The sequence below is a fragment of the Eptatretus burgeri genome, chromosome 2, assembly GCF_056783735.1.
Source record: "Eptatretus burgeri isolate ZD-2024b chromosome 2, Ebu_testis_v1, whole genome shotgun sequence".
NCBI lineage: Eukaryota > Metazoa > Chordata > Myxini > Myxiniformes > Myxinidae > Eptatretus > Eptatretus burgeri.
This window is the reverse complement of record NC_140962.1, coordinates 15,960,386-15,982,944: the sequence shown is the minus strand read 5'-3', so window position 1 is coordinate 15,982,944 and position 22,559 is coordinate 15,960,386. Positions and strand designations below refer to the sequence as shown.

Genomic DNA, 22,559 nt, shown 5'->3' with positions numbered 1-22,559 from the left:
GTTTTTCCCGTCGAGGTTCTCCGCGCTCGGTGTGGAGGAGGGGCGATGAAGGGGTCAAAGGTGAGAAAGGGTGGGGGCCTCTTTTTGGGGGAATAATTCCCTGGCTCCACGCCAAGACCGACTCCCCCCGGCCCTCGCACGGCGCGGGGTGGAGGGAAAGCGAGAGGTCACGCCCCCCTTCGAGGGGCTTCTCCAAGAAGCTCGAAGGGAGGCGGGGCCAAAAACGGGGCGGAGCGAAGGGCGGAGCCCCGCACTACAAAAGGCGAACAGGTCGGACCTTGAGGGTTGTTGGGTTGGTTGGTCGAGAGTTGGAGTGAGTGGTTAGTCGAGGGTTGGTCTTCATGGTCATCTTCTGGCTCGAGTCACGAGCTTGTGGTTCCTGCCTTGCTTCGTTGACCCGTGCGCGAGCGCGGAAAACAGTCCCGAACAAACCCCGTCCGTTTCCCCAAAACCCCGTCCGTACCGTCGAGTGGCCAACACGTGCAGGCGCGAGGCACGCAGGAGAGGACTCGCCTACCACGCTCGGGCACGGAGTCGCGGCCAGGCAGGACCCCGTCGAAGGACGTCGGAGAGGGACTCGACACGCTCAGGGAAGTCGCGACTTCCATTTCTTTTGGGTTCTGTGTATACGTTTGTGTGTGGCACCAGTCTGGTGAAGTAAAACTGTTAAGTGTTGCCGTGTGTCGGTCTTATTCGGTAGTATCTCTGCGTCATTGTTTCTTTTGTTACATTTGCTTTTTGTGCATAATTGTTTTAATTGCTATATGTGTGCTCTGCGTGTGTCGTGTAAATAAAGTGCTTGCATGTTGAATTGTTCCCCGTTTCGCTGCGTCCTTTCCTTCGTTGAATCTCCATCTTGCTTCACGTAGAGGGTTGGTAGTGGGCTTAATACGCCCGATAATTAATCGGAACCGTCGAGGCCGACGATAACACCGCTCGCTTATGCCGATAGTACGGAACGGATCGCTTAAGCGGCTCGTGTCCGGAGTCGACCTGCGGCGAGGTGCGATCGCCCGGTCTACCAGCCGCGTGGGTACTTAGGTAGGTCGAGTTTGGCGAACAACCCTATCCCACGCGGGTGGCCGATTGGCACGATCGTGGTGAGGCCGAAAGGCCCACCCGTGACTGGCTCCCGGCGTTAGTCCGAGAGGGTCACGACAGAATTGTCCGTCCGGTGGGCGACGTGCCGCGATTCGAGTCACGTGGCCGTTCGCACGCCGGCGGGCGCGAATTCGCAACTATACATATATATACATATGCATATATAAACATACATATATATTGTTACGGGCCGGGGGGGTCGGGTGAGAAGACCACGAGGTGGGGGAAGCTATGTCGGTTCCTACCAGACTCCCCGGAATTGTTGGCCGTCGCACACGGATAATTCCGTGATGCGGCGGGTCGCTTAACTGACCGTGGACGCCAATAACTCAACCATGTGACCTTGGGTCCTCCCGGCTATGGGTTAATCGGGTTACCTAATTAATCACGTGGTTTAATTACTGCGGAACCACACCCATGGTACGCCTTGTCCAAACCGGATCACTCTGCCGGACCGGATCACTTTACTGGATTGGATGCAGCCGAGCGACACTGCCAAGGACGTACCGGCTGAAAGGAACAGATCGTTGGGAATAAAGTCCCGGCTAAAGTAGGATTCGGACCATGCTGGATCAATGGAAAAAAAGGACAAAAACGAGCAGGGAACATTCCTAATAATAATAATAACTAGCATAACCTGCACTCTGCACGACATGTTGGGGTGGGTGTGTTTGAGAAAGGAACTGATGCAGAGTATCAGTAGTAGTTTTACTTTAATGCAGTAAGTGGAATACGATTTCACTGTTTCAGAGCCATTTTATTGACTTTTTTTTGTACCATGCACCTCATATGGTCTTTGAGATAATGCAAACCAAATATCACGTTACTCGAGCGCAGAACAAAAAGTCGAAGATAGCGCGACACGAAACCACAAACTCGGAAATAATATATAAGATTTATTTACAAGCAGGCGAGGAAAGATATGTGGCACAGTGAAAATTTATTGTTGTGTGTAATGCAGGGAAAGAAAGAAGCGTGGTGTGACAATAAACAGGCAACTTACAAAAGGGGACACAGAGCAGACTTGACGCAAAAATAATAACAATAATAATCACAATCTTCTGCAGTCTAGCTAAAGTAGACAGACGCCAGCACACGCGCGCACACACACACACACACACACACACACACACACACACACACACACACACACACACACACACACACACACACGCACACACACCCTGATGAAGAGGGAGTTTTGCAACCAGGGAGGGGGGGGGGAGTTGAGGCTATGATCTCGGTACCTGTGCGCCCGATAGCACGACGTGCCACCAATACGTTTTGGGGGGGGGGATGCTCTGTGGTGCGGTACCCGACAGTGGGCACGTTGTCTCTCGCCCAAGCCGCACGTGTGGAGACTGTGTTCGTGAAGGAGGAGCTTGAGTGGTTGAGTGGAGAAGGGGCGGAGTCCAGAGGGCGAGGGTGGAGTAGTAGGCGGGTGGTGTGGGCGGAGACGAGGAGGCGGAGTCGAGGAGCAGGAAGCGGGTCGTGGCGGTGTCGGCGAGGCATGGGCGGAGACGAGGAGATGGAGACGAGGAGCAGGAAACACAGACCGACCGGGCAAGAGGGACTGCCCCGACCTTTATAGGGCCCACAGCTCGGGGGGAGGGGCCATGCCGAATCCAAACGTCATCACCCGAACCGGGCGCTCCGATTGGTCCCGACCCCTCACGTGGCCCGCCAATTTGGGCCGGAAACAGCCTCACTCCGCCTTCCTTCTTTCTGCAATGGAAATCAAATATTGTTTGGAAAGTTTTTCCCAACACTGGTGCAGAAGTTCCCACAAATGTGTTGCACTTGTAGGTTGCTTTGCTTTCACCCTTCTGTCCAATTCATCCCAAACTAGCTCGATGGGGTTCAAGTTTGGAGACTGCGTTGGCCATTCCATGATTTGAAGCCGACTGTTGTTCTTTTCTTCAAAGGTAGTTCTGACATAGGCTGGAGGTATGTTTTGAGTCGTTATCTTGCTGTAGGATGAACCCCTGACCAATTAGGCGTAGACCAGAGGGTATTGCATGGCGCTGCAAAAAGCTGTGGTAGCCCTTTTGATTCAGGGTGCCAGTCACTCTGTGCAAGTCGTCGACTCTGGATCCAGCAAAACAGCCCCAGATCATCACGCTTCCTCCTCCATGCTTGACAGTTGGTGTCACACACTGAGGTGCCATCCTTTCGCCTACTCGACGGCGTACAAAAACCCTGCATGATGAACTGAAGATTTCAAATTTTGATTCATCGGTGCATAAGACCTTCTTCTAGTTTTCAGTAATCCACTGGCGGTACTTCACGGCCCAGGCAAGCCTCTTTTTCTTATTTTGCCATCTTAGCAATGGCTTTCTTACTGCCACTCAACCTGTCAAACCTGCAGCTCGAATTCTTCTCTTCACAGTTGAAACTGAGACTTCCTTACTTCGACCAGTGTTAAGCTGTGCTTGAAGCTGCTGTCCTGTGAGCCGCCTATCACGCAAGCAGTTGACTCTCAGAAACTTATCTTCTGATTGTGTTGTGGCTTTGGGTCTGCCAGACCTCTTCCTGTCAGAGTTTCCTCCAGTTTCCAAGTGCCTCTTGATGGTGCAGGAAATTGTACTCACTGACACCTTGGCTCACTTTGCAATTTCTCTAAAAGAAAGACCTACACTTACAAGGGTTATAATGGTCTGTCTGTCTTCCTTTGTTAATCGTCTTTTTCTCACCATTATGATGGCAATATACTACTTCTTGCAGTGCAATATTGTCCAAATAATTCTTCAGATGGTGTAGCAACACAGTCTGTTCCAACACTCCTTTTATACAGACAGAGGGTTTGTAACTAATCAACAAAAGTTGGGACACCTGTCAGAATTGTTTGCATCAACTTTCAATGCTTAAATTACTTCCATTGCTGCAGAACAGCTGCAGTTGCTCACCCATTACTTGTTCCCTGAAAAGGGCTTTTTTTAACAACTCTGAAATTTACATTATTTTTAAGTTTTTGGCAACCTAAACTTTTTTTTAACCTCTGGCAGTTTACCGCTTTGCTTTGTCCCATTTCAGGTTATTCACAGGACTTGAACTGCTTAAATTTCAGTAAAAACTGGAAAAACGGGGGTTCTAAAACTTTTGACCGGTAGTGTATACAGCTCTGGAAAAAAATTAAGAGACCACTGCCAAATTATCAGTTTTTCTGGTTTTACTATTTATAGTACATGTTTGAGTAAAATGAACATTTTTGTTTTATTCTATAAACTACTGGCAACATTTCTCCCAAATTCCGAATAAAAATATTGTCATTTCGAGCATTTATTTGCAGAAAATGACAACTGGTGAAAATAACAACAAAGATTCGGTGTTTTCAGACCTCAAATAATACAAACAAAACAAGTTCATATTCATTTTTAAACAACAAAATACTAATGTTTTAACTAAGGAAGAGTTCAGAAATCAATATTTTGTGGAATAACCACGATTTTCAATCACAGCTTTCATGCATCTTGGCATGCTCTCCATCAGTCTTTCACATTGCTGTTGGGTGACTTTATGCCACTCCTAGCGCAAAAAATTCAAGCAGCTCGGCTTTGTTTGATGGCTTGTGACCATCCATCTTCCTCTTGATCACATTCCAGAGGTTTTCAATGGGGTTCAGGTCTGGAGATTGGGCTGGCCATGACAGGGTCGTGATCTGATGGTCCTCCATCCACACCTTGATTGACCTGGCTGTGTGGCATGGAGCATTGTCCTGCTGGAAAAACCAATCCTCAGAGTTGGGGAACATTGTCAGAGCAGAAAGAAGCAAGTGTTCTTCCAGGACAACCTTGTACATGGCTTGATTCATGAGTCCTTCACAAAGACAAATCTGCCCGATTCCAGCCTTGCTGAAGCACCCCCAGATCATCACCGATCCTCCACCAAATTTCACAGTGGGTGCGAGACACTATGGCTTGTAGGCCTCTCCAGGTCTCCGTCTAACCATTAGACGACCAGGTGTTGGGCAAAGCTGAAAATTGGACTCATCAGAGAAGATGACCTTACTCCAGTCCTCTACGGTCCAATCCTTATGGTCTTTTGCAAACCTCAGCCTGGCTCTTCTTTACTTCTCATTGATGAGGGGATTTTTTCTTGCTTTGCACGACTTCAGCCCTGCCCCGAGAAGCCTGTTTCGAACCGTCCTCGCCGTGCACTTCACCCCAGCTGCCGTTTGCCAATCTTTTTGTAGGTCACTTAATGTCATCCTACGGTTGTTGAGTGACATTCAAATGAGTTGGTGGTCATCCCGGTCAGTGGAAAGTCGTTTTCGCCCTCTGCCAGTCTGTAGCTTTGTTGTGCCCAATGTCTGCTGCTTGACCTTGATCTTATGAACCGCCGTCTTTGAAATTTTAAGGATGGAAGCAATGTGACACTCACTGTATCCTTCTGCCAGTAAAGCCAGAATTGAGCCCTTCTTTTCCTCACTCAAAACTTTTCTTTTCAACTCTTTTGGCATGGTCAAGTTATGTTTTTCATTCCAATTACTTTTGAGGTACGACTAGCACTGTTTTTGCTATCTAGCTGGTCCTATTGCAAGAGGATAGTGATGACCACAGCAATGGTTTTTATACTTTTCCTTGTTAAATAAGATTCGGTTCAGGTGATCACCTAATCAGTTCCTCACGAAGTAGAATGAGGTGTGCCTGTATTGGAATTCAACAAACACTGGAATGGAATGACTCCCATACATGTGGAGATGCTGATTTAACATTTTTGGAGTGGTCTCTTATTTTTTCCAAGAGCTGTATATGTATATATATTATATATAGATACCGGGCGTAGTGGCGTGCGCCTGCATTCCGGCGACTCTGAGGCTTGGGTTGGAGGATTGCTTGAGGACGGGAGCTCTGCGCTGGGCCGCGCTATGAGAGGGTGTAGAGCATCCCGGAATCATGGCGAAACCCAATCCTTATCCCTGTGTCAGAGGCGACCAGGGTTGCATCAGGAAGGGCATCCGGCGTAAAACCTATGCCAAATCAGTATGCGGATCATAACGGATGATCCGCTATGGCGACCCCGAACGGAGCAGCCGAAAGACGAACAACATGTATGTATATTTTATACACACACACACACACACACACACACACACACACACACACACACACACACACACACACACACACACCACCCTGTCTGAATGTGAATGTAAAATCCCCACCCTGGCCCGAGCTCATCTGGGATTGGTGAAAAGGCAAGCTCATGCTCAAGCAGGACGGCAGGGAGATATGCCACAAGGCTGTGAAGACCAATGAAAATTTGATCCAATGGACCAACTGACCCACTCGTCTTTAAAAAAAGTGATAACATTCAACATGTTCATGTAATACAAACAAATTCATACACATTAGGCACTTCAACAAATTTTAGAAAATGCATGTTTAAATAAGTTTAGTGATCTTCATGAAATACAAAATAGAAAAAAAATCTTGCATCAGACAAGTCACATCAATTGCACAACTCTGATTTTCTTCAAGGCTACAAGCTCGGCATTGTGTGGTTCGGCGACAAGGGAAATCAATAAAGAAAAAAAAAGTTTAAAAGAAAAACCAACGCAAACAGCAAACTCGGCTATTCTCGTCCACTACCAGAAAGCTTAGGTTAACTCATGACAATCGGTGTTCGGCATACACAGCATGCTTGCTCAACAGGTGTGGATTCATAACAGTGAGCAGCCATGGGGTCAGTCAGTGCACCACATACATTGGCTTGCAAAAGTATTCACACCCTCCCAATAATGCCACATTTCGATGAATTATGTAGAAACAATTTTGACAAATGAACTTCTTTATTCACAACTGAAGAGAACAAATTAAACACTGTTATAGTTGAAGGAGGTTACATGTCAGGAATACCTTCTACAAACATGTCCAAATCAAAATTCACTGGTTGCAAAAGTATGGTTACGTTTGTTTGGGGGGGGGTGAATAAGTCGGGACATGTCAGCTCATGGATGTCTTGTTTAAATGTTCACTATATCGGCGGTGGTGCGTGGTAATGATTAGTTAGGGATTATGGTGAAGGAAATTGTGCCGTATAACCTCCATGTCAATCTCGACCGGTGGGCACCAAAACCAGGAGACTCAGCAGGAGAGCGAGGGGAAGAGTCTGACGCCTCCCAGGCGGAGCGTTGCCATGGGAGAAGGGGGAGGAGCCCAATGGGGCAGTTGGAAGTGAGAGAACGATTGTCAAAGTTTTGAGAGTGGGTGAGGCGTAGTGAAGTCTGAAGAGAAGAGCTGAATCGGGCAGTTAGTCTAAGGAGAACGGGGCTGGGAGTTTTTCGTGTGTGCGAGCATGAGGAGAGAACCAGACGTGTAAGGAGTTCTGAGGAAAAAGAGGAGAGCTTTCTCTGAGGAGGTCATCCTGCCTGCCTGTCTTCATCCTGTGTCTATTCGTCCTGCCTACCGGCCTCTGCCCATTTTGTCATTCTGCCCTTGCCCCGTTTCGTCGACCTGCCCATATGCCTTCGTTTCCTCATTGTCCTGCTCATCGCCTCTTCATCGCCTGCTCGCCCCCGCTACAACCAGAGCTGAGTCCCCCGGTTTTTGTTCCCTTTCCCTTTCAGTGACTGAGTCTGGTGTGTGGCACCTTAGTTCTTTAGATTTATTTTATTCCCATTGTAGAACTATTTATTAATTGCATTCCCTTTCTTCCCCACCATGACCTGCTGTTGTATCCCTCTGCAGGTCAATTATCCCTGAGTTATTGTTTGTGGGTTCGGGAATAAACGCGTTGGTTTTTAAAAGAGCGAAGTTTTTCGTGTTTCTCTACACAATCTGCATGCTCATTGTCCGCCATAATGTGGAACGTCTCCACAGGAGTTAAGTCACTCGGGAAATTGCGGGATTTTTACCTTCCCGTCGCGATGAGCTCAACGTCAGTTGAGCCATCAACGTTGCAGTATTCAGCCCCTTAGGTCAGTACTTGATGAAAGCACCTTTGCAGCAATGTTTCCTATGAGTCTCTGGGTAGGTCTCTGCCATTCTTCACATGAAAATTGCTCTAGTTCTGCCAAGTTTGATGGAGATCGCCGAGGGACTGCTCTCTTCAAGTCTCACCATAAATGTTCAATTGGGTTCAAGTCAGGACTTTGGGCCACTCAAGAACATTTATTTTATTCTTATTCAGCCACTCCAATGTAGCTTTAGCTTTGTTCTTCAGATCATTGTCCTGTTGAAATGTCAATCTCCCACCCAGTTTCAGATTCATGGCTGATTCAAGCAGGTTTTCATCAGGATTCTCCTGCACTTTTCACCATCCATTTTCATCTCTATCCTGACAAGCTTGCCAGTCCCTGTTCATGAAAAGCAGCCCCATAACATGATGTTGCCACTACCATGGCTTGGCAGTGGGGATGGTGTTGACAGGGTGATGTGCAGAGTTCGGCTTTGTGCCAGATGTAACGCTTTGAATTTGGACCAAAATGTTCAATTTATGTCTCGTCTGACAACAAAACACTTCTCCACACGCCTGCAGTATCATCAAGATGCTTCCCCGCAAACTCACTATGAGTATTTAGATTAGTCTTTTTCAGGAATGGCTTCTTTCTTGCCATCTGTCCATTGGGACCAGCTTTGTGAAGGGAACAGGATATTGTTAATTTAGTGAAACTGACACCCATCTTAGACATAGAGCCTTGTATATCTTTCAAAGTCATTGTTGGATTTACAGTGACATCCCGAAACAGTTTTCTGCTTGCCCGGCTACTGAGTTTGGATGGGCGACCTGATCTCGGTGGAGTCTGGGTAGTATGATACGTCTTCCACCATACTCAAAGGGATATTGAGTGACTTTGAAATCTTCTTATAACCCACTTCTGAACGGTGCTTCTCCACCACTCTATGTCTGAACTCTTTGGAAAACTCGTTAGTCTTCATGTTGCACCTTAAAACTTTTGATAAGTGGAGGAACTTCATTTTCGTTAAACCATTGATTACATTCAAGTGAAACCTACCACACTTATTTTGTCACCTTTTAAACAAATAATTAGTTCCTGAAGTGATTTAGGGTTCATTCAGCAAAGGGTTTGAATATTTATGCAACTGAGAATCATCTGATTTTCTGTTAATCTAACTTATTCACATTTTATCTTCATTTTATACCTTTATCGCTTTGGAGTAGTTTGTGAAGACTATATATTAAGTTTGATTTGAAAGCATCATGAAAAAAGCTCAAGTGGCATCAAAATGTGAAAACTTTGGAGGAGGGGGGTTAATACTTTTGCACACCACTGGAAGTCAGTGCAGAAAGAAAAGTTCATCACCACTAGACCCAACAGCCAATTAATTATTTCAAGTAAATATCTCGTACATTAAACAAAAATATATTTGTTGAGCAAAACTTGTTGATACATAAATATTCAATTAATGTTTGTACAAATTGCTAATGAATGAATACCCTGCCCAGAATCATGCTACAATTTGAGAAGTGTCTGTTTGACTTCTCTGCACTCCATAACTTCTGGAAGGAAAGAGTTGAAAACTAGTGGTTATACTCTGCATGTGCACAAGAAGGTTTCAGGAAGTAAAAAAAACATTCAAATAAAACATGCCGCCAATTCTGGAGGAATTATCCCAGCCGTAAGGAGTCCATCACAAGTAAACAAAATCCACAAAACTTCCTACACTAACCATTTGTACCTTTACTACCAAGCAACAGAGTGCTTCGGTCAAAAAATAATTTGGGGAAAACCATAAAAGGAAGTGCTACGAGGATCCCCCTCCCTTTGATCACTACTAATTGAGACTTCATTTGATGAGACTATTTTGGTTACGTGTCATTGCAATTTTGTTGCAAAGCCAACAAAATCAAATAAGCGGATCAAGTACCTGGAAGATAGTGGGTGCAATGGAGGGTGGAGGGATGGTGAGTAACTGCTTGTGTTGATCTTCCGTTTTTCGACCTCTATTCTTATTTTTCAGTGGCTTGAAGTGATTGTCAATATATGGTTTTCTGAGGCTTGCATCAATGCAGGCAATACACCTAACCAGGATCATCCTGCTTCGTATTCCCACAAAGCACTGTGTAATATCTCCCATACCCATATTCATCGCTTTTTAATTGCCTTTACTTATTTTATTTTCTGTAACAGTGTTTGCTAAAAAAGTAACGGACTTCCTGATCAGAATAATTAGTTCCTGTCAGCTCACCGAACAAAGGTGAGACCATATGATTTATACTTGTCACAAATAAGGCTTTGGCACAGCCGTTTGACATTATTCACGTCCAGGTAAAAATTGAATATTCTCTGAGATAGAATGCCTCCACCCCAACATTTAAAAAATTACATTTACTTGGATCTCAGAAATGTCAGATAGTCAGGAAATGCAGAAAAATTTAAAACCCACATTCCACCTGTTTCCTAAAACCAGATATGCATGAAAAGTTTTAAGCTCACTTCCATTCTTAATAAACAAGTTTCTTACCAGAAATCCCTTAATCCTCGTTATGGAGCAATGCTTTTCAAAGTCAGAATTTAACCCAAATTTACACACACATAGTGCTTCCCGCATCCCATCTTTGCTCCCATCCGCTAGACCATTTTTCACACACTTAAGTGTTGCACTGTGCTTGCAATATTGAAGCTGTAGCAAACTTGCATTTGCACACGGCCCACCAGCAACCCCCTTCAAATGAAACTTCCAAAATCCAGAATCCCTGCTCACCTCCACTCATTCGTTCCTTTTTTACCTGCCTGTGGAACCAACTTACACATTCTCTTCAATGTCATTCTTCCCACCAGATCTTCAAAACAGCTGTTCACCACCAACTCAGATCACTTCCCCCCACCCATCCAAAACCATGATCTTTTCCACCCCCGTTAATCTCCTCCACCCACCCATAGCCCTCCTCCTTCCAAATTTCCAGTTTTCCCTTCCTGAGAGTTTGCTTCTGGAACCATCTTGGCCACCCTGCATCCCTTATTTGTCCAAGTCTTCCTCGATATCGTCGCTCGGCCCTGCTGTTAGTGTGACTCCACCCCCCCCCCCTTCCCCACCGTCTCTTTCTACTCTTCCTTTTATTCTGTCGCATCCTGATCTATTCTGAGTTCTATTTCTTTAATAAGCCTTGATTTTGCATACAAAAATAGTCATAAAACTAGTAATAGGCATCCACCACCATTCTTGACCATGTTGTGAAACGTTGGCCAAGGCCCTCTTTTTTTCCCTCCACCCTCACTTTTTCACCTTTATTCACTTATAAATTAGTTTTATTCACAACTGCTTGAGCAATTGACACAAAAGTTTCATTAGAGGAGCACCTTACCCATGGAGTTTTTTTAAACAATGTTACATGATGATTGGATGGAAAATGCAGCCGGCATTCCAAAACGTCTGTTTCCTGCAGACATGGGCCGCAGGGTGTTTCACATATCAGGAATAAACAGCCTCAACTAAATAAGAATAAGAATAATAATAATAAATTTGGGCAGTTTAGAAATTAGAAGCATTACATTTTTGGCATTAGCACGCCAAGTAAAAAGTAAGGCGGTCTGAAATTGTAAATGATAAAAAAATAGAACAAAATATAGATATGTATACAGTTGGGGTTTGCTACAAGCAAAACAAGAAAACCAAAACAAATAAAGGCCATGCACACTGGTACCTAAGAGTTAAAAAGGACTGTCATAAAGCTGAAGGACCAAGACCAATGACATTGAAATGCTCGTTCGGTGGCAAAAATAGCAACAGCTTCCCAGACAGGCCAGCAGCCATTCCTCGCACAGGCAGAACATACTGCGTGCCATCGTTTCTGCGACATGGATCCAATTCCTGGAGCTGAGCATTGCTAGCAGCAAGGCGGCTGGATTCCCACAGGCGGGAGCGCCTGCTTTTCCCTTGCTTTGCCAACAGTAGAGTGCCACGCAACCGAGGCAAGAGCAAAGGTAACTGGCAAATGATGAGAGAGAACCAGCAGGCAGGTTTTTATAACCAAAGGGGGAAAAAAATACCATTTCTTTTAAGCAATTAATGGAAGTTGATCAAACAACAATTTAACGATTACTGTATTTTCTGGTGTATTAACCTCACTTTTTTAATTGGTGGAAAAAAGTTAAAAGTCGGGGGTGCGGCTAATACATAGGTATATAAAATAATCAGTCTTAAAAACAATCAATTTTTTCATGCTGAATTTCACCTACTCTTCACTCAAAGCATATGCACTTATTTTTAGAGTTAGTGGAACACGTGCTTATTTTCCATGTGCACTTGTATGAAAAAAAGCCTGACATATGTGCTTATTTTCCATATGTGTAGATACATGTTCAAAAAGCCATGACATGCGCTGATAATGGTAAATGTTCTTCAGAATGGCTGCATAGATGTCAGTTTTTACGTCATTGCAATTTTAATTGTCCGTACCTCAGAAACAAATAGTAAATATATTTCCAGTTCTCAAGCACATATCTGTTTAAACTCCGCAACAAGTTTGTTTTCCATGTCCGCATAAAAGGCCTGTCTTCCGCTCCCTCTCATTTTCGAACCTTTCTCACTCTGAACAATTATTTCCTCATTCTTCAACATTCACATCAAAGTCCTCGCGTTAAATCTGAATTTCTTACACGTCTGGTACTGGTTCTTACAAGAGCTATAAAACGTGATAATCTCAATTGTCTTTTAACGGGTGTGTGATCGACGCTTCACAAAGGTGTCCATTTTGATCGTGAGGAAAGACAATTTACGACCCTTTACCATAAAGGGTAGTAAAAGATCCTTTTACGACCCTTAATGAACAGTGTTATTTTGAACGTACAACTCTTTTAAGTACCAGTACCAGACATGCAAGAAATTCAGACTTAAAGTTTATGTACTAATGCCAATAAAACACAAAATACTGTCGTGTTTGAGTTGATAATATTCTCTACGATCAAGTAATTGGACTTTGATTTACCCCCGAAAAGGTTTGACAGAATGACAAAACGGACTTCGACGTTCCGATAATTTTGTACTTCATTTGGATTTCAAACTTTTCATTTTGTGCCACTTAAAGTTAATGTACAAAAGTATTTAGATCCAGATTATCATTTTTGAGGGTGAAAAACAGGAGTGCGGTTATGACATGGTCGAGGTTAATACACCGTAAAATACGGGAATCAAAATAAGTTTGGAAATCAAAATTAAACAATCCCTGAGAAATATACATAAAAACAACTCATTTATAACTATCAAATACCACCCATCGCTTTGCTGATGGGAATACGAAGGAGGGAGAGAAAAAGAGGGGGGAGAGGGAGAGGGAGTAGGGGAGTGAGGAGGGGTGGGGGAGGGAGGAGGAGAGTGAGGAGGGGTGGGGGAGGGAGGAGGGAGGGCAGAGCGAGGAAGGAAGGTGGAGCGAGGAAGGGTCGGGGAATGGAAGGCAGCATGAGGGGAGGGGAAGGGAAGGCAGCATGAGGGGAGGGGAAGGGAAGGCAGCATGAGGGGAGGGGAAGGGAAGGCAGCATGAGGGGAGGGGAAGGGAAGACAGCATGAGGGGAGGGGAAGGGAAGACAGCATGAGGGGAGGGGAAGGGAAGACAGCGTGAGGGGAGGGGAAGGGAAGACAGTGTGAGGGGAGGGGAAGGGAAGACAGTGTGAGGGGAGGGGAAGGGAAGTCAGTGTGAGGGGAGGGGAATGGAAGGCAGCGTGAGGGGACGGCCATCTGGAGACATGGAGGGTGGAGGGGGGTGGAGGGAGAAAGAGGTGTGGGAGAAGGGGTACTGCACTATATTAGGAGGGAGTGGAACGAGGATGGGACCAAGAGAGAGAGGGGTGGGGGTAGGGGAGCTAGCAGTGAGAATACGTTTTACTTTCCGAAAAAAATAATAACACACACACACACACACACACACACACACACACACGCTTGGATGTAATCAGCAATTTTTTGGTAATTGGTTGGAGTGTGTTTACAGACTACAGTACGTACTGTATATAACAAAAACCTTGAGTAGCTTTCACCCTTGTTTTGGGGGAATTTCAAAAAACAAATTTAAAAACATTTCATTATAAATGTTTCAAGATGTGCATCAACATTATCTAATATATTAGTGTGGTGTTGGATTAGTGGTTAGGGCCCTGTCACACCTTGACGTTTTAGCCAGCTTATGGCAAGGTCTCAAAATGTATGTAAAACGCTGACGTACTCTGAACTATTGATGTTTTTTTTTAAGTTTTGGGCATATAATAACGTGTTGGACGTATGCATAACGTAATAGTAATGTACACAGAACGTTTCAATCACATATAGATAACTTATACCAACGAATGCAGAGCGTGTTGTCGGCGTTCACAACCTATGCCCAACGATAGTCTAACTTATGCATAGCGCGGCAGCGTATCGCCAACGATCACGTGGCGTAGGCTATTAATAGGCTGCAGCTCGACGATTCAAATCATAACCGCACTAGACATCGAAGTGTGAAGCCGCTGTCACACCTTGACGTTTTAGCCAGCGTATGCCGACGTCTGAAAAATTTGCCCAACCAAGCTGGCACACGTCGAATACGTTATGGGTAAGTTTTGTATACGTTAAGAGCACGCTGGCATACGTCATAGTACGTTGGCATATGTCGTAGTATGCTGGCATACGTCGTCATACGTCGAGAAATTTTCAGCATGTTGAAAATTACTCTGCGCATGACACACGTTCCGCATACGCTGGCATAAGTTGTAGGCACGTTACGCGATCGTTGACACACGTTACTTGTACGTTACTCATCAGTCGAAACACGTCAAGGTTATGTTAGTGTCAGTGTTCCAGGCTCCCTGGTTTTTTGGGGTTTTTTTTTCTTCGGTATGACTGTGATGTTGACGCTTCGATTTCTAGTGCGGTTATGATTTAAATCGTTGAGCGGCAGCCTATTAATTATATTATATTATAACTGCACGAGAAATCGAAGTGTTAACATCACCGTCATACTGAAGAAAAAAATAAAAATAAAAAAACCAGGGAGTCTGGAACACTGACGCTAACCATTACATTGACGTGTTTCAACTTATGCGTAATGTACAAGTAACGTGTGTCAACGATCGCGTAACGTGCCTACAACACGTTACTCATAAGTTAGAAATGTTTCGGGTACGCTAAGCATTACCTCGACGTGTTTCGACTTATGAGTAACTTACAAGTAAGGTGTGTCGACGTGTGTCAACGATCACGTAACGTACCTACAACTTATGGCCAGGATTATGCGGAACGTGTGAGTCATACGCTGGCATACGTCGTCAAGGTGTTTAAGCATGGAAAATTTGTCCAACACCTCGGCGTACTACGACATATGCCAGCGTACTACGAAAAAAAGCCAGCGTACTACGACGTATGCCAGCGTGCTCTTAACGTATACAAACTTATCCACAACGTATTCGACGTGTGAGAGCGTTTTAGCCAAATTTTGCATACGTCAGGCATACGCTAGCTAAATCGTCAAGGTGTGACAGGGCCTTTAGGGTGGCTGGCTTGGCATCTTGGGGTCCTGCGTTCGAGCCCTGTTTGCCAATGAATTAACACCAGGTAGGTTTGACTCAGCCCGTCATCCTTCCGAGGTCGGCGAAATGAGTACCAGTGTTCTGGTAAAGGAACACGGCATCAGCGGCATAGTCGCGTCCCAACAAAATGATAACTACCCGGCAGCCAAGCTGCCAAACGCAAGAAGAAGAATAAGATCTAATATATAAAGTTGCGTTCATGTCTGTAGGTGGATGTGTGGGTCAGTGGGTGTGTCATTAGCACCACCCATTATATAGGGCATAGGCCATGCCTTTCCGCTCCTTTCCCTCCAGCCATCCAGAAATCGCCACCATCGTTTTCACTCCACAGAGCTCAGATTGTTTATAGGCCTCTGATGGACCTTTGAAGACTGAACAACGCATCTTCTATCATTAAATGAAGGTACTGTTTTGAGGAAACGAAGGTACATTTTGATTACAACTCAAACGAAGTAATGAATGTTTTGTCTGCAGCGATCTCGGCAGTGGTCTAATATACACCACCCAATGAAAGCATGTGAATTCTCAAATGCAGAGGAAAGAAAATAGTGATGTTTCAACAAAAAAATTTTTGGGTTTTTGTCCGAATATTTAAGGCTTATAAAGAAACTGATAGACATGTAATATTATCATTAAAATCGGCTTGGTCGTGAAATACCTGCATCCATAATTAAGTAGTCGGGAGGCCTGGGAAATTTCCCAGAGATATTTATGATGTACATGTACACTTTAGAGAAGTTATATACGCGCACGCTTTAAAGTTGTATGAAATGTACACGTCCACTTTTGTACACTCAACATCAGCTGGGTTGATGTACATTTCAAAAGTGAACAAGGTACGTTTTCATTACAACGAAAATAATCATGATTAATATTTGAAGTCTTTAATTATTTTTTTTAAATGTCCTTTTGTCAGTGTTTTGTATAATTGTATGTACTGTATGCTGTTGAGATGTCCAGGGGTGTGGTGTGTTCAATTATCAAGAAGCTAGCTAGCACTTTCCAAGCCAGTCTTTCCTTATCAACCATTTATAATGGAGTGCTTGATAAGGGTGACCAAGGATGAGCCTTGATAAATGATAATTAAATAAGGCCGTTAATTATCTTCAAAGGGGGTGTTTAAATTAACCCAAACACCCACTTTTCATTCGTGCATGACCTTGGAGTTCCCTAAGTTTGCATGAAAAGGTTCAGACCACTAGGTTTCATGGTTTTGTAGTCACGGAGCATGCACACACGCACACACTTTTGTGAGGGAAAAAAATGTTCAGATTCAACATCCCCACAACAACCCCAACAAACTCTCTGGGTATATTCTACCCAAGCGTTATCAAGTGTTGTCACAGAGCAATTAGACCTTATTGCAGGCTCGTGTACATGCAGCACAGATTGCACACACAATGTTCCCTTGGCATGAATGCAATACTCACCATTTCTTCCACGTTCACCTGACTTGAAGGGAGGATAAACAAGCCAGGTGCATGTTCGCCTGCAGGTTGGACACCAGGAAGCATGACATCCTGGAAGCCGAGAAATGCACCTGGAAATACAATTTTGGAGAAACATTGGGCAGAGGGTAGAAAATGCGAGTGAAGAGGGGGAATGGACATACAAACACATACACATACAAAGCTGAATGCATACACATACAAAACACATACACATTCAAAGCTTAACAACAAACAAAGCTTTCGTCCACAGCCTGATAGAGTACTGCTCTCCCACCTGGGCTGGTGCTCCTGCCTCTCGCCTTTCTCGGCTTCACACTGTGGAAACCAAGGCATTTAGGATCATTGGCATCTCCCGCGGTGAGGCTGAGTATTTGGACTTCTCACTCTCTCACCAAAGGAAGGTCGGTGTTCTTTCTGTCTTCTACAGTCTCCTCTCTGGTCTCAACCCCCCCCCCCCCGCTCTGTCTGCCATATGTCCCTACCATATTTCCGCATGGCGCTCGAGGTCCACCAGCAACTCCCTTCTGGTAAAACTACCAAAATCAAGAATCACTGCTCACCTTCACTCTTTCATTCCTCTTTTTCCCCACCTTTGGAATAAACTCCAACACTCTCTTCAACCCCATGCTTCCCTCCAGGCCTTCAAAACAGCTCACCATGACCTCTAATCTTCCCCCATCCAAAACCTCGATCTTTTCTACCCCCGTCAATCCACCCCAAACCCACATCCTTCAAATTCCCTGCTTTCCTTCCTGAAAGTCCCTGTAATGTCCATCTTGTATACCCCGTGTTCCCCACCTCATCCCTCTCCCTTCCACAGATTGAGATATCCTGTACACAAACAAGCAAACTGACCGACAGAAAGGGGGTGAAAACATAACCTCCTTCACCTTTGGTAGTGGAGGGAATCATGTACGTGCTGTGGAGTTCCCATCCCCTGATGACCACAAAAGTTTTCATCGACAAGCAGGGTTTACAAATAAAAATTGGGCGGGGAAGGAGAAGGAACATGGCCACACATGCAGTAAAACTAGACGGTAACTAATGAATAATAAAATAAGCCCACGTGCCTTGGTACCTTGATGGCTTAACGATTAACCTTATTCAAACAGAGTGAGAAAATGGACAGAGAGAGAGGACAAGACAGAGAGAATATTGGACCTGTCCACATGGCGATGATTCCCCACACGGTGATGGGTCTTTACACAGTGGCTTCGTGCACTAGCCAGAGGAGGTGAGAGAGAGGGAGACTGCATGACACCAGCAGCACTATGCGGGACCACCAAAGAGTGATGCAATACCAATGATCACGTGGCTTGTGTTCCTATTTAAGAGACACACATGTTGCTCGCATTCCTCCGTAAGAGCCTTTCGTGTAGCTCGCACTTCTCCTCAAGATATTCACCAACTCTCTCTGCCTGCAGCTCGCACTCTTGGTTTTTAATAGTTCTGGCATAGTGGGCCCGGACCCTCGTGGTGCCTCCTGATTTGATTGGGCAGACATCGAGCCAGGCTCAATTACATGTGCTTATTGGCAGAGGGAGGAGGGGTGGTGATTTTCTGATCACGTGTTGGCTGTGCTCCTGAAACAGGACAAGAGCCCCTTATCTGATTGCTTGTTCACTCCCAAGCACAATTATATTGTGCGGTTATGGAAAAAAGGACCCCGGGGTGTAACACTCAACACATAAAGGAACCCTTAATGAAATGTCTCATTAGTAATAATTGTGCTGAGTCAGGTACCTTCCCCTCACATCAAGGACAGGGGAAAATGCATCATGTGTTAGTATGTTCCATCCCCATTGTGATTTCCCCCGTCAATCCAACCCAATCCCCCACCCTTCTCGCTCTCAGACCTCTCAGACGCTGTAAACCTCCCATTTTATTTAATCTATTCCAATCCCTGCCCCCTCTTCATTCTCAATCCCTTCAAATCCTTTTTCCCATCTTATCCCCCGTGCACCTTTCCACAACGCAAACCGCACAGACACCACAACTATACAGACACCGCAATTACACCGACACATTCCGAACCATGTCAGTGCTGCAATCGTTTCAGATGTGGTTCCTGCAGAGCCAACAGTGGCGGAATTCCAATGGCAAGCAAGAAGTGACGTCACACTGCAGAAAAGGAGGGCCAATGAAACAATGACATTCAAAACGACGAAGCCCCACCTGGTCCAGCACGGATATACAAGGACAAGCTGTCTGCCTTTCGGGGGCTGTCTGGACACACTGAGGAACCCGTAGCTGCCTGCCTTACGAGAGCTATCTGCTGAACCTGCCTTACTGTGCTGCCACAAGCTGTCTGCTGAACCACGAATTGTGGCCTGGATGAGTTGTGCTGACCAAAGGGTTCTGAGGGCAGATGGCAGCACGCAATCCTTGGCTTCAATCCTGCCCGGGTGTCTTTTTCCATCATTGTTTTTATAAAGTGTGCACGGAATAGATAGACGGTAAAGTCTACCTCAGCAATTTGCTCCCTTCGAATAGCCAGCGCCCCACCTATGGTTCCGCTTGGCCATACCACAATAAGACGACGAGATTGGAGGTTAATAGCATGGTTTCCCATCCATGGAGTTATCCATACCTGGGTGTGCGCTGCTGCTCGCCACGTCAACACAGGGCGAATCCCCCTTACCTGTGGCTAATAGTTTAAACCACCCATTAGCCACTGTGGCTAATCCATGTTTTAGTGGTTTTTTTTAACCAGTTTTAGACGAATTTTTGTTGATTTTTGCACAGAATTCAACCTTCATTGAGATGGCTGCCATTTTGTATGTTTTGATTACGTGAATCACGCGTGATTTCGTACAAGCTTATATATACTAACTGTAGTAGTGTTAAGCTAGTTTCTAGTAAAAAAAAATTCAACGAAATTACGCATGATTCCCATGATTCTCGTCTCAATATTTTATTTTAATTTTTTTGAAAAAATTTTTTTTTTTTCTGGAATGATTCGGCGTTATATGCTTCGTTGGGTCAGTGTTTGCCAGGTGAGTTTTGACACAATCAGTAAGACCTGTAGTAGGACGAGTTCGTTTGGATGAGCGAGTTTGATGGGTGACTTTGGTTGGTTGGATGAGATTGGTTCTATGAGAGTTTGATGTGTGAGATTGGTTGGATGAGTGAAGAGTTGAGGGGTGGAGGCCAGGGTGGAGAGAGAGGTTGAGTGTGGGATGGAAGCCAGGGTGGAGAGAGAGGTTGAGTGTGGGATGGAGGCCAGGGTGGAGAGAGAGGTTGAGTGTGGGATGGAGGCCAGGGTGGAGAGAGAGGTTGAGTGTGGGATGGAGGCCAGGGTGGAGAGAGAGGTTGAGTGTGGGATGAAGGCCAGGGTGGAGAGAGAGGTTGAGTGTGGGATGGAGGCCAGGGTGGAGAGAGAGGTTGAGTGTGGGATGGAGGCCAGGGTGGAGAGAGAGGTTGAGTGTGGGATGGAGGCCAGGGTGGAGAGAGAGGTTGAGTGTGGGATGGAGGGGTGGAGAGAGAGGTTGAGTGTGGGATGCAGGCCAGGGTGGAGAGAGAGGTTGAGTGTGGGATGGAGGGCAGGGTGGAGAGAGAGGTTGAGTGTGGGACGGTGGCCAGGGTGGAGAGAGAGGTTGAGTGTGGGATGGAGGCCAGGGTGGAGAGAGAGGTTGAGTGTGGGATGGAGGCCAGGGTGGAGAGAGAGGTTGAGTGTGGGATGGAGGCCAGGGTGGAGAGAGAGGTTGAGTGTGGGATGGAGGCCAGGGTGGAGAGAGAGGTTGAGTGTGGGATGGAGGCCAGGGTGGAGAGAGAGGTTGAGTGTGGGATGGAGGCCAGGGTGGAGAGAGAGGTTGAGTGTGGGATGGAGGCCAGGGTGGAGAGAGAGGTTGAGTGTGGGATGGAGGCCAGGGTGGAGAGAGAGGTTGAGTGTGGGATGGAGGCCAGGGTGGAGAGAGAGGTTGAGTGTGGGATGGAGGCCAGGGTGGAGAGAGAGGTTGAGTGTGGGATGGAGGCCAGGGTGGAGAGAGAGGTTGAGTGTGGGATGGAGGCCAGGGTGGAGAGAGGGGTTGAGTGGGGGGTGGAGGCCAGGGTGGAGAGAGAGGTTGAGTGTGGGATGGAGGCCAGGGTGGAGAGAGAGGTTGAGTGTGGGATGGAGGCCAGGGTGGAGAGAGAGGTTGAGTGTGGGATGGAGGCCAGGGTGGAGAGAGAGGTTGAGTGTGGGATGGAGGCCAGGGTGGAGAGAGAGGGTGAGCGTGGGATGGAGGCCAGGGTGGAGAGAGAGGTTGAGTGTGGGATGGAGGGGTGGAGAGAGAGGTTGAGTGTGGGATGGAGGGGTGGAGAGAGAGGTTGAGTGTGGGATGGAGGGGTGGAGAGAGAGGTTGAGTGTGGGATGGAGGGGTGGAGAGAGAGGTTGAATGTGGGATGGAGGGTTAATGCGAGATAAAAGGGTCCCATTCACTTCTACTTGTTGGTTTTGTGAATTTTTGTAAATGTTTCAAAGTGCAGAGGGCCTCCCCCTTGTGAAATTGCTGTATTTACATTGTTGTATAAAAAGAATTATACAATTATGGCTCGACACGCAATTCAGGGATTTCCACTTGTATATCCAATGATGTAATCTAGACAGTGTGGGGGAAAAATTTATATTAATGTATTCTAAATTGTAACAAATGGAGTTTTAGAAATGTAACTGTTATGCTACAAGTTGAATTGGCTGTCATTTCTGGCCAAAAGACTTTTGCCCGAAATGTTAAGAAATGTGTTGTTCTGGAGCAGAGTGACCGAGCTGATAACAAACGAACCTTTGCTTAGAAATGTACGAAGTGGCTTTTCGTCTGAAGGACACGTCTGCAGTCTGGGTTGAATATCCCCCACCACTCTCTCATGAAAGTATAAAATGCTTTGAAATGTAAAATTGTTTCAGTGCAAGTACCTGAGAAAGTATTAGAATCTAAGTGCCTGGTACTCCTTGGAACTGACCAAGTACCAAGTTAGATTAAAACTCTCTGATGTAACGTGGAAGTGAATTGAATCGGGTTGGTCTAAGTGTTTACTAAAGTAAGAATAAATGAAATAGAACCAAATAATATTGCAATCAATGGGGATTCTTAAGTTCATTGTACGAGGGTGAGAAGTGTATGGTGTATAATTAGAAAATAAATTATTTCACAAGGAAGGACTTGTGTGGACATCAGTTTTATCAGTGTCGATAGGGTTTTATGCAGGATTTTATAACCAAATCGGACAAACGTTAAACTCTGCCTGAAGTCAAATAGGATCCCACAATCGGCCAGTTAGAATCCTTCAGGAGTTCAACGATCACAACAAGGTGGGTTAAAAAAATTCCACATCAACAGTTATCCACTGTATTCTAGTCCAGTATAATGTACTAGTCTACAGTTACTGATATTATCTTTGTTTTTGTGTGTATAATACGGATACGAGTAACTCATATTTTTATATATCCATTATTTTATGATTAAATTTTATTTCTCGACAGTTATCCACTTCTAGTCCAGTATATTTCTCGACAGTTATCCACTTCTAGTCCAGTATAATGTACTAGTCTACTCTCGTCTACA

General features: G+C 45.4%; 1 protein-coding gene across 6 annotated transcripts in view; it reads right to left on the bottom strand.

Moving 5' to 3' along the window:
• Window positions 1–1,984: 1,984 nt before the first annotated feature.
• ACTMAP (actin maturation protease) overlaps window positions 1,985–22,559 on the bottom strand; it is a 78,815-nt gene continuing 58,240 nt past the window's right edge. For 5 of the 6 annotated variants that reach the window (XM_085863845.1, XM_085863829.1, XM_085863818.1 and 2 more), the window contains 2 exons: window positions 16,996–17,105; window positions 1,985–11,993 (listed from right to left, as the gene is read on the bottom strand). In XM_085863845.1, coding sequence (XP_085719971.1) covers window positions 11,730–11,993; window positions 16,996–17,105 — 374 coding nt within the window. In that variant the 3' untranslated portion in view covers window positions 1,985–11,729. The remainder of the gene's footprint in view (window positions 11,994–16,995; window positions 17,106–22,559) is intronic. The other variant, XM_085863850.1, reaches the window with a different exon arrangement.